The following is a 16140-nucleotide window of genomic DNA, read 5'->3' as shown; positions in this document are numbered from 1 at the left end:
AATTAAGGTGTAGAGAATCCTATAATTGTGGCATATGAATCATCGTGTCAGACCCCGCCTTGACCTTCACAAGACTTACACTGTTAACAGCCTTGCTGGGGAATAAATACCTTTTTATTTATTGCAAGGTAATGGTGGCCTGCAAATGAGTATAGATTTGATGGACGGCGATCTTGTATATACTGTAACAGGCTTCACATACACAATGGATGCTGGGATAGGAACTGAACAGACCTTCATAATTTTTTCATTTTGCAAACAGATGTGCAGCACAGACAAATCAATGCTTGTCAAAACGTTTAAGAGTTAATGTTGTGAGATAAGTGTTGCTATTATATGTGGCGAGAGGCTCTCTGCATATGAAGCGGGGCTTTGATTGATCACTGCCAAAAACAAAATGGCACATGAGAACACCACTGGCACCGTAATTGTGTTTTCTAATGAAGACCTACATTTCATGTTGGAGCTGATTTTGCACTCAGTTGATTGTCTTACCCCTCCCCTGCAGCAACGGCGCGGCTACCATCCATCATGAAATAATAACAACGTAACCTGTCCATGGTTTAAAAACTTGGGTGTAGCTCCATGACTTCCAACTCTGCTCCTCCACAGGAAGATAAATTTAACCATGACAGTGCCTCCTGACCCTAAAAAGAAGGGTGAACGTCATAGTGTCCCAACATTAAACGTGTCACACAATTAAAATATGTTCACTGTTGTGTAAAGGAATGAAAAAAGTTTATAAGACACATACTGTCTCTGCTGTAGATACAAGATGTACCATCACTATAATCAACAGATTTTTCTAATACAGTCATCTGAATCTGTTAATTGATTTTTTTTTTTTTTTATCCTAGTTGACTAATTGATCCTTAATCAATCTCTGCAAACCTTTGTTGTGACACTTCTTATCTAATAAAAGAAATGCTGAGGCCCACTTTGTTCTTCTGGTTCTTTATTAGAAGCTTCTGCTGCAGAAGGGCTCAGTGTGTACACAAGGAGGCCTAGAGAGCAAAGAGCGCTCTCGCAAGGTCAACAACTTTATTCTCAGGGATAAACAGGTGCAGAAAAACTGCTATGTGAGAGGAAGGGAGTACGTTTCAGAGAACAACAAACTCTTATCTACAGAAAGTCAAGGTCCTGGACACATTGTTCCAGTGTTTAACAATATCTGTCTTTCTCAGCAACAGCCTAGTTATAATTCATTAGCGCTGAATAGGTAATTAACAAATACACAAGTGATGAACAAATTGTTTCCACACCTCACCACATTGACATTCATAATAAATACAGATGAAGTTAGGGAACTACAAGAGTTATCATGATCTAAATGTCTATTTTTTTTTCCCCAAGCTGCTTGTCCATAGTGCAAACTCTGCACAGGGTACAAAACATTTGTGTTTTCTGATTATTTGAAGCGAGCCGTGTCGCATTAAACACAGCCCTGGCCAGACCTGAAAAGGCTGCGGTGTTCACTGGTGACTGTATAACCATGTTTATCCTGTTAGCCTTAATTGGAAATCACAGGTGCAGTCACTCTGTGGCAGTGATCACAGGTGTGCTCGCTTTTGTTGCACTGAGGTTGCACTCTCAGGCCCGTGCTTTCAGCCTAGTCAGTCTAACAGGTTCGTTTTTAATTAAGCATAAGATGAATACTACACTTCATCTGAAAAATAATAACCTTATTGTAACATGGGATAATTTGAAAACCTGAGACATTTAGATGATATTGCACAGGGGAGCACTCAGTTGAGTTGTATACTTTATTTTATGGGAAGAGACTGGATGAATCTGTTTAATAAGCAGTGGAGCTTCCTAATCTTCATCATCTCTGCTAGCGAATGAAACATTTTAAACTTCATTAACCACACAACAAACATCGGACTAATGTGCTACTGTATGTTGTGGTCATTGTGAAGGACGACGTTATCTGATGTTGCTATTGTTCAAATTTTTAATAAATCGTCCTTTTGTTTCCAGATGTAATAACAGGACCCAGTGTGCTGTTGTGGCCGGACCAGACGTGTTTCCTGACCCGTGCCCCGGAACCTACAAATATCTGGAAGTCCAATATGAATGTGTACCCTACAGTATGTATTCCTCCATTCTCACACTCTTCAGCACTGCCTAATGTTCATACCCATTCTCATTTCCTCCTAATAGCATTGTCTAATCAACAGTCCAATCAGCATACACGCATTCAGTGCATTTAGTGTTCAAAAATATCTTGAATGTGCCGTCCATTCCGGTAGAACTGATTAACATGCAGCAGTGGATGTGACGGTTTCTGTGACAGAGGAAACATAACACCCCATATGAGTACGGGAAATGTTTACCTGTGAAAAACGATACAGTCGATCTGCGTGGAGGGATGTTTGCCCGTTGATGTGATAATGTTATCAGTCGTCGTCCCTTTGTTTCACCTGACAGGAGATTTTTTTTTTCTTCATCCCGAGTGGCATCAATTGTGCCAACAGCGTGCCATCTTCCACTGAACTTTGTGTGTGGGGATACTGGCTGTGTCATTTATTGATGATGAAGTAAGCATGTAAATACTCTACATGTAGATGACGCTGTTAAAGTGATATGACAAATCATTTGAGTCTGTTGATTTTTACCCAGAATAACCTCATTGTGTGGGAAATTTGTTGTCAGCAACATGCTTAAAAGAATAACATATTCAGTCAGAAATAGTTTTAGCTGTTTAAGACTTAGATGGTACTTGTCAGCAGCACCTTCAGTTCACTGCACTTTCATATTTTTGAGGAGTCACGTCTGATCATGTCATGTCTCTGTTAGCATAGCAGCAAGAAAGGCTGTCTGACTTTCATCAAAACGAAGCATACTTGTTGTTTTCGGTTCAGTTCAGCTCAGTGGACGCCAGTTAATGCTCAGACTAGCGAGGCAGCTCTGAAGGGAGTAAGTAAAGGATTTAATTAGTGCAGCAGGTGAAAAACATTGTCAGGCTGCACATAACTTGAGTGGAAACATTTGGGCAGGGAGTGGAAGGATCAGCGTGGGGTGCAAGTGAAACTCACAGACAGGAAGTCCAGGTGAGGCCAAAGGAAGTGGGATGTATTGTGTTATAATGACCCGTTGCAGTGGTCACGCCACACCAGTCACAATAACTCTGCCTGCCAGAGTCATGACTTCTTGTGTGGCGTTTACAGAAATGATAGAAAGCTGGAAATATCTGCATTTATCTGTGCAGTCTGTAGCTGCTGGGTTCAAGCGGTGTCAGATCAAATCTGAACCGGCTTTTCAACATTTGATGTTGTAACATGGCTCCCTTAGCAGTCTTCCTGACAGGAACTTTCATGTTGGAAAGTAAAAACCATTTCTACCTGTGATACAGAGCTGGCAGACGGCTCTTTTATACATGACTCTGTGCTATCTCTGCCACCTCGTGTAAGCAGCTTCCCTGTGTGTCCTAATTGAACACTGACCCAACTAAAGCCACTGTGCTGCAATGGACAGTGACCCAACGTATTCAATCCTGTAGATGTTAGTGAAATTTTGATATCCTGTCAGAGGTGAATCACTCACTGTGGTCTACTTTGTGTGCCAGACATGGACCTTTAGACCAGCATTGTTCTATTAAGCTCTTGGCAGCCTGGTAACTTTCCATCTGTTCTAATGGGTTTTACAATTTTTTTCCAAAAATGCTTGCCTGCGGAAGCCAAGCCTCGGAGTTCCATCTACTCAGGATTTCGACTTGCCATATTCTACTGAAATGTTTACATGTAGAGGCCAAGATGGACGTTGTCCCACTGTTGGGAACTGGCAGCGTGCACAGAGTTTTTACTTAGCATAGTGAGGGTGATAGTAAAGGAATGCTGTCTGTGCATGTTTCTGGTCTCTATCCTTTTCCTCTTTGGTCAGTCAGAAGGGATGGCCACTGCCCACTATAGGGCGACACCAGTGATCCCAGTGGCACCCCAGTCCAATGGGAGCTCCTTGAAACCCACTTCATTATGTATTAGCTGACTTTCTTCATCCTTCCTTCACCCACCTCCTGTTCACTTTTTAATAAGATGCTAAACTTCTTTAAGAAAAGCCAAGTCGAAACATGAAGCGGCCATCCCACGTTGCTGGAGAACTGCTCCTGGCAGCTTTGTGGCTGTAACACTGGGGCCGCCTATTAGGAGAGCACTAGGGAGGGAAATGGCGGTACCTTGTGTGGCATAACTATAGATTGTGCCCAGAACCATCGTAGGATAAATAATTCTGCTGGCAGCACATAAATATTGCAGAAGTCATGTAGGCGTTTATTTGTATATTGAGCAGGGAAGTAAAGTGTAATCACTAGCGGTCACTGGAGACGGATTCTGAGATGAGTTTTATGGCATGGTGTGAATGCAGTTCGCTTGTCGCAACTCAGTGGACTAAATGAAGCACTTGGATACTTTTGGCTGTAATGAGCCACATTTAGAGACCGTTCTTTGTGTCTTGCTTAATCTGTTTTCTTTCAATATAACAACCCATCTTACATAATTAATCATGAACTCAATGCACATTTCAGCTGAACAGCTTGAACTGGTTGGTGTTAGAGTAATTGGTAACAATTAGGGATTTATTTTGCCAAACAGGCATGCTTAAGACATGGCAGCTTGATTGTGTATGTGCTTTTAGCAGAAGTCTCCTTACCAAGTTCCTGAGACAGAGTGAAAGGTTTGAGTGTTTAATAAGAGAAGCAGTCACCCGTGACCCCGACTCTCTTTCAGCGGTGGAGTCTTGACTCTGTGGTCCAATGACAGGCTCCCACTCTGTCCTAATACTTCTATTCTTCTGAGTCTCCACCCGCTTTCACTTACATTTTGCCCTCTAAGTGCTTTTCACTGCTTTTTACCTCTACGTCTCTTTATTTGCTCCCCTGTTCCTTCACTCCACAATCTCCTGCCCTCTCCTCCACCACCTCAACAGACGGCTTTTATCTGTACTCTGCTTGGGGAACCTTTTTCTTTTAGGACAAATTACCGCTCTCTTCTCCATATCTTTATAAACCGATGAGATTGTACAGTCAGATCCTCTATTATTAATGGCACTGTGGACACATGCCACAGAGAGAATATTGATATCATTAATTTGCAATTTGATGCACTCCATCAATTGTAATAGGAAAAAATGTTAGAATTACCGCTAAGAGTGCCGGTGTCTGCCTGTGCGCTGTGTCACAGCACGAGGCAACCCATCATGGTTTCATTTGAGCTGCTGCCTGAATAATTGTTTGATATGAGCTGTGTGTTTCTTGTGCGAGGAAATGAGAAAGGCAAAACATCACAGGCTGAAAGGTGAAACAATAAAAACGACATTGATACATACTGTGACTGGGGGAAAAAAGTAGTACTTAATTCATAAAACTGCACTGAATTTTCTTTTATTCAACCCTGCAAATCATAACAGAGTCAGATGAACATCAGGGTGCACTGGCTTTTCACCTGCCAGGCAACTCTTTCTTCTTTGTACTCGTGCGGTATGTGCATGCTCCCCTGTGTACTTCACAGATTAGTAAGGCTACCCTCAGGCAGAAGGGATGTTTTCACCCTCTGTGATAACTCATAAACATGACTGTGCTCCAGTGGCTGACATCGGTCTCTGCCCTGCCCTCTCACCTTGACTTTCCACAGCTCAGCAGAAAATGGGGAACGTCTATTGTCTTAGTGCCGTATTAAAGCCATTCTCCGTCTCTGCTTCGTCTTTCTCTCCGTGTACCTTTAAGAAAAACCACATGAGGTCAGCTCAGTTGTCTTCTTCCCCCCCCAGTCAGCTGTAATGACGCACTGACATCCCCTCAGTGGCCCCTCAGATTCTTAGACTTGCCGTTCAAACCTGCGTTGCTATGCTTTGCCATTGAGTGAGTCCCCCTGTTGTTGACAGCTTTCTCTTATGCTTCTTGTCCTTTTCACTGGCATCAGCCATCTCCCTCCAGTAATTAGATGTAGCTTTCTGTGGAGTTTCCATGGCAAATTGACTAATCTGGTCCAGGTGAGACCTCTCATCCCAAAAAAATGAAGTTGAGGATAATTACATGTCCTTTCAGGAGTTTGTTCCCTTCAGTGTGTATGACAGATGAGGTGGAGGGAGAGTGAGAGACAGAAAGTCAGGGAGAACAAAGGCAAAACACCTGCTGGCAGTCTGTTGCTATACATAAGCCACTAGTTCCCCCCACTGTAAAATCCTGCCTCGCACAGCTCTGCCCTGTTGGATATGGCTCAATGTTTGGAACCTAAGCTAGGACCTATAATCATGCAATCAGTTCTCTGGTTTGAGCAAAGCAGAGAAATCCTGAGCTCATACCTCATTCAAACGTGCCATGTATTGTCACTTTTTTTTTTTTTGCTTTATTTTGTTTAATTCCCAACTTATCTAATTGTTTTTTAATCGATTTAGCCAATAGTAACACACCTAACAGGTTCAGGAGCCCCTAATCGAATAATGGAATAGATTGTTGGCAAGTTATACTCGGCACCTGCTACCAATCTATGTTCACTACGTTGGCAGGTAAAACCATGAAATTGATGCTCTACACGCAGCTATCACTTACAATGCAGCTTGGGCATAATTTGATGTGATTACAAGAGCCATTATGCAGTGGTCACACCAAAGACAAACACCACCTGTGTGACCAGGACCAGACGTCATGGCTCTAATGTGGACACTGCAATTGGTTATGCACCTCAGATCTCTATCTTATCAGCTGAGCTCATTGTTTTCATTTCTTTACACATGTTAGGGATTTTAGATTAATAGAAACAATGTCTCAGATGATCAAATGTAGTTTTTCCTTCTGTTCCCACTTAATATTCAAACCGCATCAGCACCCTACCTGACAAGCAAACAGGCAGCTCTCTTCGCCTTGGATAATCTTTCAACAACTTTTAAGCTTCTTGAAGAGTAGATCACTCTATTTGATATCAGTAAATCTACTAAGCAGATTGTATGGAAGTTCACTGGCTTTTTGCCCTCGAGCTCTCCAATCCACGTTCATCAGGGCTAGTGTGGGAGTCGACACCGTGACAGCAGATACATCACACAGCTACACCCTCCGCACTCTGTGCTGAAATGCCAGTAAGCATTACCTTGCTTGTTCAGACAGCTTTTTCCTTTTTTCCTCTTCTCCCTACCTGAGCGCCAGCACCACTTCTTCCAGTGTATGTGTGTGTGTTTTGGGGGGGGCATCTCATCAGTCAGTGACAGCTGACCACTCCTCAGCCCGTGCAGTAAGCTTTGATGACTCCCTGTCACATATTTCACACGCCACATTCACACTGGTGTCATGGCCTGAATTTGCAGACTGATCTTGTCACAACACATTGATTTTAAACTTTTTTTTTTTTTTTTGCAGGCATACCTTTCCATCTGAAATCACAATTAGCCATGCATTTTACAGTCAAAACTAAGGTAAAAGTGATTTCAAAATGTGTTGTCAATAGTCTCTTTTATTGTTGAAAGGAAGAAATAATATCTCTTGGGAGATGTATCAGAAAAACATCAATTCCCTCAAGCCTCTGTGTGAGATGTCGGGGTCAGTGTTTGATTGACAGCTTAGCCAGAAGGCTGATTTACTGCATAGATACAGAGACACCACAAAGGAAACAAACCTGTGCTGGTATCTGTAGCTTAAAAGCCAGTGACAGACAGCATTTTGTTAGCAGTGATATTGAAGTCTGGACACCAGACATGGATCAGTTCTGACCAGTCGTCTGAACTTTATAGGATATTAAGCTATTTAATGTGCTTATTTTACATCTTGCTAGCTTAGTGGTTATCTAGCCAACAAACTGCAAAGTGACATTAGCAATGCAACAGATGATTGTTGGAGAAAGTGCATGACAGGAAAGTTTTTGGTGTTTGTTTGTGGTTAGGAAAGAGGCAATGCTCTCGGTGTCTTCTGTAGACGCAGCGGTCTGCTTTGTAAATGAAATTTAATTAAATGAAATTTAAAATTTCATTACCTTTTAAATTTTATAGTGTTGAGAATATGGTTATTATATTAGTAGGACTGGCAAATAAAGGTAAAATCACATACAGTATAAGATAAATAAGATAATTTGGTCATTCTAGAGAAAATAAGGTCTTATTCTCTAAGTTAAGATGTAACATGGATGCACAGGGAAGCTGTGATTAGCAATGTGGATAAATGGTGGTGTGAAGACTGGACATGCAGATTAATCAGGCTCTTGGTCTGCAGTGGCTGCTCTTTTGCTCCACAAGATTCATACAGGATCTTCCTTGATTTCAAAGGTTATAGACAAAAATAAACACACTGCAACATACTGAAATAAATGTTCTTGCACTCTGAACAAGCTAAACACTTGCAATTATATAACACAAGCAAAGCTTTTATTTCAATGTGTCCGCCATCCGCTGCCCACACACACACACACACACACCCTCAAGCACACGGCTGAAAGAACTGTTGGGGTGCCAAGTGTCGAGGATATAGCACTAATTAAAGACTGGTCTCGTCAGGGGGTCTCTCCTTTTAATGATCACCCTACTAATCAAAGCTCCTTTTCCATTTCCTTGTTTTTTCTTTCATTGTTCACTGGTGTGTCACCATGCCCAGCCACAGACCAGACTAAACGACCCCATTCTTCTCTTCCCACCCCCTAATCTGTGTACTCCTCCGTAATTTCAAGGTCCTTGAAAATCAAGACTTATTTTAGAAGGTGCAATTAGGCTGTGTCTGCTCCAGTTGTCGCTATGTTCCACAAAAAATATATTTAATTTTGTTTTGCCTAGGCCGCACTTGTCTTTTATTGTCCCTCTGTTGGTCGGTCCCACGTGGGTAGCAGGCTTGGATGAGTGCCAAGTCCTTGCACCTGTCCCTCAAAGAGAGACAAACACGCACAGAAGAGCAAGCGTGTGTACACACACGGCATCCTGCATAGTCAAGGTTATAAGATAGCATAGCTGCCTCCCAGTAGGAGGGAGAGAGAAAAAGCAATGGAGACGGAAAGGAGACACTAGGGAGGAGATTGAATAAGTACAAGAAGGGAGCACAAAGAGAGCAGACAAGTGGTTGAATGAAAAAGTGGGTTGTTGAGGAATGGAACCTGTAATGATGGTATGGGAGCCTCGTGAGCACCAACTGAGGGAAATGATAGGGGAAAAAATGAGAAAGATGAAGAGAGAATTCAGAGAAAGAGAGATCTGCCCATGGGTGTCCTCCCCCATCCTCCCCCATCCTTAGGCACATGCTATTCAAAGCCCCCTAATTTGTGTCATTAATTAAAAAGCTGATGGGATGGAGTTAAGAGGTTTGCACTCTGCAACTCCTTGGCCGAGAGACAGGGAACGGAAAAAGGAGCAGGAAATATTGCGAAATGTATTGCAGCCATTCCGCCATGAATCTCTATTAGCAGCTAATGATACCATTCTGATACCTCTCAACCATTAGTGTGAAATTGGGAAGCGTTAATTATTCAAATGAAAATCCATACAGCTGTGGTCACATGGCAGGACCGTGGCTCACAGGAGCTAAAGGTCCCCTTTGGTAGCTGCTCACTATGTGTCAGAAGTAGCAAGTAGACTACAATAAGCACGCAGAATGACTTCTCATGTGAGCGTTATATTTGTGCATTATCAGAACAAAATTGTATGTTTGAATGTGCTAATATAATAGATTTTTATGGGGTCCTGTATGGGTGGACGGCAGGATGCTCCAGTGCACATTGGACAGCTGCTGCTTCCTGTTCAGCTTAATAAATTAGATAAACAACTTGGTTCAGTTTAGGCATGAAAACAGCAGTGTCCTGTGGGGGGAGTCCCGTGTTCTCTACCTCACCCATCCACCCCACCCTCCCCCTGACACACACTTTGTCATTCTCTATATTACATCACCTATTGTAACTTCAGCTTTTGCTTGTGTCACCATTGCTGCGGTCACCAGTCGTAGCCTAACTATATCAGGTTACTGTAGGTCGTAACAACCTGCTGGCCCAAAGAGAGATGGGCTTGATTGTTTGTTTTTTTGCCTTTTCCATCTCTGTGTGTTTGGCGGGGTGAACCGTGCAGCAGCCAGACTGTTACAAGCTGAATGCACACAGATCAGTGAGTTATTATTTTGCCCAAACCTGTTGCCAGAATTTGTTCCAACCTGGCCAGGATGCGTATTCACTTAAGCCGCGTCCTGGTAGAACATTTCTCTGACTCAAAATGTGAATATGGATGTCTGTTGGCACCTTCATTCTGCAAATGTTTAGTGGATTTTTATTTGAAATTTGTTTATTTAACTTTCTAGTGATGCATGTTTGTTCTCATTTGTCTTTTGTATCCAAGGAAATGTGATTTTATCTTTTTCCCCATAAGGAAATGTGCTAGACCTTTGCTTGTCTTGACAAGGCATCCAGCTGTCCTGCTGCGCTGATACTTACTAATATCAGGTGACAGATTCTGCCAATTGACGTTATCCTTAAAATTAGTGCAATTAATAATTAGTCAAATTATCACTAGCAGTTCACGTCACAGATGGCCCTCAAGTTGCTGTGATGTCGAGAGCGTGTCGGGTGCCGTCCCCATGCAGACACATCATGGCATTTGTGTTGCCACTCCGTGCTCATCGTCTCTTATTCACATAATTAGCTCATTACCTCATCCAGTGTTTTAAAATTGAACCACAGTTTGTTGGAGAGTGGTGTGATTTCCATCAGCAGCAGCAACATCTCACATTTCAATGAAGTATCTCTGTTAAATGTATTCACAGCATGTGAGCTGTATGATTTCTAAATAAGCTGTTTGTGCTCATAGCTACGGTATTATGGAAACTGATAATGTATAGTATGTGCACTGTAGACAACCCATAAAATGTTGTCTGGGTGGTTTTTTTTTTTAATGTTGAGCATGTTTTGTGTGATGGAAGATGATGTAACCCTTTCACAGAAGTAAGACAAGCTGCTAAAGGACCCAATTTTATGATTTGTACCTGTGTGCGTTGTTGATGGTCGCTTAGACATCAGAGGGGACGGACAAAGACGAGGAGAGAAGGCAAAAGGATGAGAAGAGAGCCAAGTGCTTTTTAGTGACTCAGTGATAGCTGTGACCAGAACTGTATTAAGGTCACAACGGGGGTAGCAGGGTGGAGTAAAGATGCTTTTCAAATGAATCAGTTCTCCCTCCCACTCTGCATTTCCCGCTGCTGTGTCTGTGATGCAGTAACCGTGGATAACCAGGGCTTGTGTCACGGTTGTATTCTCTGCCAGTTCTGTGCAGGACATGTAGTGAAACCTGAGTCAGCTGAGAGGTGACCTCGCTGCGGTCAGTGGCATCTTCTGGTCAAGTGATAGGGCCACATGCTGCACTGGAGCCCCGGGAGTGGTGTATTTCCTTGTCAGGGATTTCATCCGCATCCTTTACTCCCTTCTCACATCATCTCTCCCAGCGATTGCATTGTATAGCTCTTCTCCTATCCCCACTGCTAATGCCTTTTTCTATAGATCATTACCCTCATCTCCCCTCACCACTGTTAGTGATCGCTCAATCAGAAATGTCGGCCTTCCTGCGGTCCCTGCTGTGCGGCCATTGCTCATGGCAGGTGGAGAGACTTCGATCGGGGATGTTTGGTTGTTTACTGTGGTTTGATCTATGGGGGCCACATGAAATTCCGAGTTATTGACAAATTTGAGTTGCCACTGATGCAGATGTAGCCCAGGCTTGGTATGGACTTTGTTTCATTGACACCTGGAGTATTTGCTGTTGTGCGGTGCTGCACTGTACAGTGTATAATTTTAAGATCTGACAAACCCAAGCGACCTCTCCTCCCCATCATTTTATACCCATTTTGTTCCTACCACCATCTGACACAGTGCTGCCTGGTTCTTTGCACTTGCTCACCACCTTGCATTAATATAGTTCTCCTCTAATAACTTTGCCATCTTACAAGCTTTACCCCACCTGCCCCTGCCCACTGACCTCCATACCTCACTCTGTTGCACTCTCCATTTGGAGGAGAGGACTCTTGTAAGCCCTGGTAACAGAGGGTAATCCTCTCTTATTAGAACTGGGATTACTGGAGGCGAAGGGACAGGAGCAGGCTTGCTGGCCTCTTCCTACTATGAATGGAAGAGACTGGCAAAATGCTATGACTGCCATAAAAAGATTGTCCACTGAGGAAGTGATACATAGAGAGTTAGGATGTAATAGCCGAGGTAGTGCTGAGCTGTTGAATGAATGGCATTTTACATTCCACTCCAAACATTAGGAGCAGCGCCACAGAGTTACATTGACTTGGCTACTATCATTTAAAATAAGAAGTTGAAATGACTAGCAATAATTATACATGTGACATTTTAAGTGTCAAAACAAGCTTCATAAACTTTTGAATGTCTCGCTGTAATACCTGGTAAGTAGCTAGCTAAATTAGCTGAGCTATCTACAACAGAACACAGAATTAGATGTGCAAGTCATTAGAAATAGTGATGTGCTGATAAATCCCACTGCTCCCTGCAGAAAACGGTGGATCTAAATCGGCTGTTTGGAACTATTTGAAGCCACATTTGTCACGTGACCCGCTGCCCTTTTTGACCCCTGAATGTCACAGCTCTTCTGTCTTAAAAGCTCTGGTTTCATCCATGATTTGAGTTCATAGATCACAAGTTGTCAACTCGAGACCACAGCAGTGTGTCATGTGAAATGTCTGAGTGTTCTTATGACCGTAGAGAAAGCCATATACATGATGGTACATCGGTTTGACACATTCCCATCCCACAGCCATCAGACAAACATGTTTGACAAATGTAACATCTGATATTCTTTTTCCTACAGGCTCGTGTGACACTACTTTTTTATTCTCCTTTCTAAAAGCTTACAGTGTGATTAAATGTTTTATATGTTTATTCCACTAACCCCCTCTTGTACTTTTTGTGTGACTGTTATAAACTAAAGAGAGTTAATCACATAATTAATCTGTTCTTTGTTTGTTCTTTCTTTCTCTCCCTTTCATGCCTAAAAATAGAAGTGGAGCAAAAAGGTAACTAAATGCCAACAACTTCACTTTTTTCACCTGCATTGTCATTTGCTTAGTTTTTTTTGTTTTTTTTCTGGTGATGGGTTGCAAAAGCAAGTGTCTGGCATTTTGTAGGTTCATGTTCATTATAATGGTTAAGCACGTCATTCATCGGGGAAATGAAATTGTTCAGGTAATCAGCTAACGGGCAACATCTTTTTAGTTCTGTTCATGCTGTAGCATCCTCACAGTGAATATTACATTGAACTCCAGCCTTCGTTCCTTGTTCATCAACGTTACCACAGGCTGATAAGTTCTTTGACATTTCCACATATATGATAAATCCACAGGGGAAGGTCATCACAGGCCTGCTCCCCGCTGAAACCCCGTACCCCTGGGATGTTTTTTCCTTGTAATAACTACAGATTATTCCAGCTCTGCTTTATCAGCTGTGTAATATTCAAGGAGAGGGCTATAGAAAGTGATCAATGATTTGTCCAATAAGCTGTCAGCGTTTTGATTATAGCGCTAACATGATGATGGCTCTAACCTTCAGTGACTTCCCAGTCGATACTGGAGACAGATCAGAGCAGTCATATTCTTACTGTATCAGCACTTCATGATGTTGCAGAACATATGCTAAATATTCACTCGTGCCCCGGGAGCATTGTGTTAGTAGTGTTAGTGTAGCATTTTGACATGAGTGGGAGATGTGTCCTTTGTCAGATGTTAACTATAAAGCTGGACTGAAGTCAAAAAAGGAAATTGAATCATTAAGCAAGAGCCAAGAATTCAGCTTTAATAGCTGTGTAATAAATTTAAAGTAGCATTGTAGTCATTAATTAAGAATGCATCACCCAATTCTATGGCAAAGAGAATGAGCACTGAAAGTGAAGGAGGAGTTAAAAACATTGCATGATGTGCTGCTGCAGTAACAGTGTTTGTAAAATTCCCCATGAAAGCCATGTTTTCTTTTCTAACACTATACTAATATTCACTCCACCATCCTTGATGCTTATTCTTTAAAAAGCGCTTTTTAAACTTCGCCAGAACCCAGTGTGTTGTCAGAACAAAGCTTACCTAATCTGACCTTGTACCCCAGCACATGTTGTCTTTTTCAACCATGAAGAGTCTTCTTAGCATTTAGCAGAGCAACCGCTGAGATGTGAGCCGAGGCGCTGTGTCAACAGGACGCATGTTTAATCTTAAGAGATTAGAAGAGAATGAAGCCTCTGTTTTTTGCTGTCTCCTCCTCCTACTCGTCGTCCTCGGAGCGCACGGCTTTTACCTCTCGACGGGTCTGTAGCTAGAACCTGTCAGCGCTGTCGGGCTCCTGGTCTGTTACGGTGACGGCAGCCTTTACATGCATTGTGTTTATTTGTGATGTACTGTGGGCCAAACCTGTGGGAAAGGGAAAACTGCACTGCCTAAAAGATTTGCTGTTCTTTTCTGTCATACCTAAATATCATATTTGACTAGTATTTCCTATTTAATAGCTTGATATTTAAATAAATAACTGTGATTTGATTTTTAGTGAACTGAAATAGTGGCATATTTATTTTTGCTTTGCTTATTGCAACTTAATGCTTAATGTCTAACCTTCTGTGACAATGTAGTAATTAAAAATCCCGAATCCAGCTGTTATCTTTTTAGAATAACAGAAAATTACAGTTGCCTCAGTCCACATAATGCATAATCAACTGAAATTAGCTTTGGCACTATTGACCTGCTCCAGCTGAATTGCAGTGGCCTAGCTTGATCAGATTTGACTACAAACCAGTTCACATATAATTAGTTTACTGTGTGTGGTGTTGTAAATCTTGCTGCAGACTAAACATGCCATGTGGATGAAATAATGGACAGGCAATCATTATATAGATGATGTAATTACTGTATTTCTTCTGTTTTCTTTCTGAGGGGCCGCCTCAGCCAATAATTACTGCATAGCTGTTTAGTAAAAACTTTTAACTTTGGATTCGTGTGTTTAATACTATTTATTACAAACTGCTACAGGGATGTTTAAAGAAGAATGAGCCCCTCTTTGGGGGGGGGGGGCATTATCACAGTAGATTTAATGTAATGGTTATGACCCACTCTGTAAAAACAAACAAACCGAAGAGAACTGAAATAGTAATGTGTGTTTATGTGGGTGAGTCAGTCTGTGCTAAGTTCAATGGCACTTTCTGGCTTATTTCTCTTTTACATTAAGTCAGAAGACAGAGGCTAACTCTTACTTAATCTCTTCACCCTTCTCTGCAAACTCTGAGTCTGTTTCTCCAGTGAGCTGCAGTAGTTGTAGCTTGCTGACTTTTGGGTGAGAGACCAACTGAATTATAAGTGTTTTATACAAAAACTGTAAATGGCAATAAGTAGGTGGAATCACGACATTTGAGACACATCTTAAAGTATTGAAAATGACTGGTTTCAGATAGAAATTGTGTTCTGTTTACTTTCCATGTCTTGTAGAAACAAGAAAAAAGTTAAGTTTAAACCTATTGAGCTAATCCAGTCGATTTACTGTTGTTCTTTGATCAATAAATTGCTCTGCATTTAATCTAAATCATGATCATGTTAGTGAGAGTGGGACTCGGTTCCTTCATGATGAATGAGCTTCAGATTTAACCTTCATTGTTGCTGTTTTATGTACTGATGTATAATACCTGCCAATGTAACTCTGTACTTGTTTTCCCCTATTTTGGCTCCTCAGTATTCCTGTGCCCAGGGCTTCTGCGCAGGGTCTACCAGAGCGAGCACCTTTTTGAATCAGACCACCAGTCTGGAGCCTGGTGCAAAGACCCTCTCCAAGCCTCCGATAAGATCTACTACATGCCCTGGACGCCCTACCGCACCGACACGTTGACTGAATATTCCTCCAAAGAAGACTTCATCGCCGGAAGGCCGACGACGACCTACAAGCTCCCACATCGAGTTGATGGAACAGGTTTTGTGGTCTACGATGGGGCGCTTTTCTTCAACAAGGAGCGCACACGCAACATTGTCAAGTTCGACCTGCGGACTCGCATTAAAAGCGGCGAGGCCATCATCGCCAATGCCAACTACCATGACACATCTCCATACCGCTGGGGAGGGAAGTCAGACATTGACTTGGCTGTAGATGAAAACGGCCTTTGGGTGATTTATGCCACTGAGCAGAACAACGGGCGCATTGTCATCAGCCAGCTCAATCCCTACAC

At 42.2% G+C, this 16140-nt stretch overlaps 1 protein-coding gene across 1 annotated transcript in view; it reads left to right on the top strand.

Moving 5' to 3' along the window:
• LOC109966524 (adhesion G protein-coupled receptor L3) overlaps window positions 1-16140 on the top strand; it is a 202435-nt gene that overhangs the window by 105718 nt on the left and 80577 nt on the right. Inside the window, 3 exon segments of the mRNA XM_020611408.1 lie at window positions 1981-2090; window positions 12956-12970; window positions 15654-16140. The exon segment at window positions 15654-16140 is cut by the window's right edge and continues 7 nt beyond it. Coding sequence (XP_020467064.1) covers window positions 1981-2090; window positions 12956-12970; window positions 15654-16140 — 612 coding nt within the window.

This window comes from Monopterus albus, unplaced genomic scaffold, assembly GCF_001952655.1.
Source record: "Monopterus albus unplaced genomic scaffold, M_albus_1.0 scaffold113.1, whole genome shotgun sequence".
NCBI classification, from domain to species: Eukaryota; Metazoa; Chordata; class Actinopteri; order Synbranchiformes; family Synbranchidae; genus Monopterus; species Monopterus albus.
This window is presented reverse-complemented; position numbering and strand designations above follow the sequence as displayed.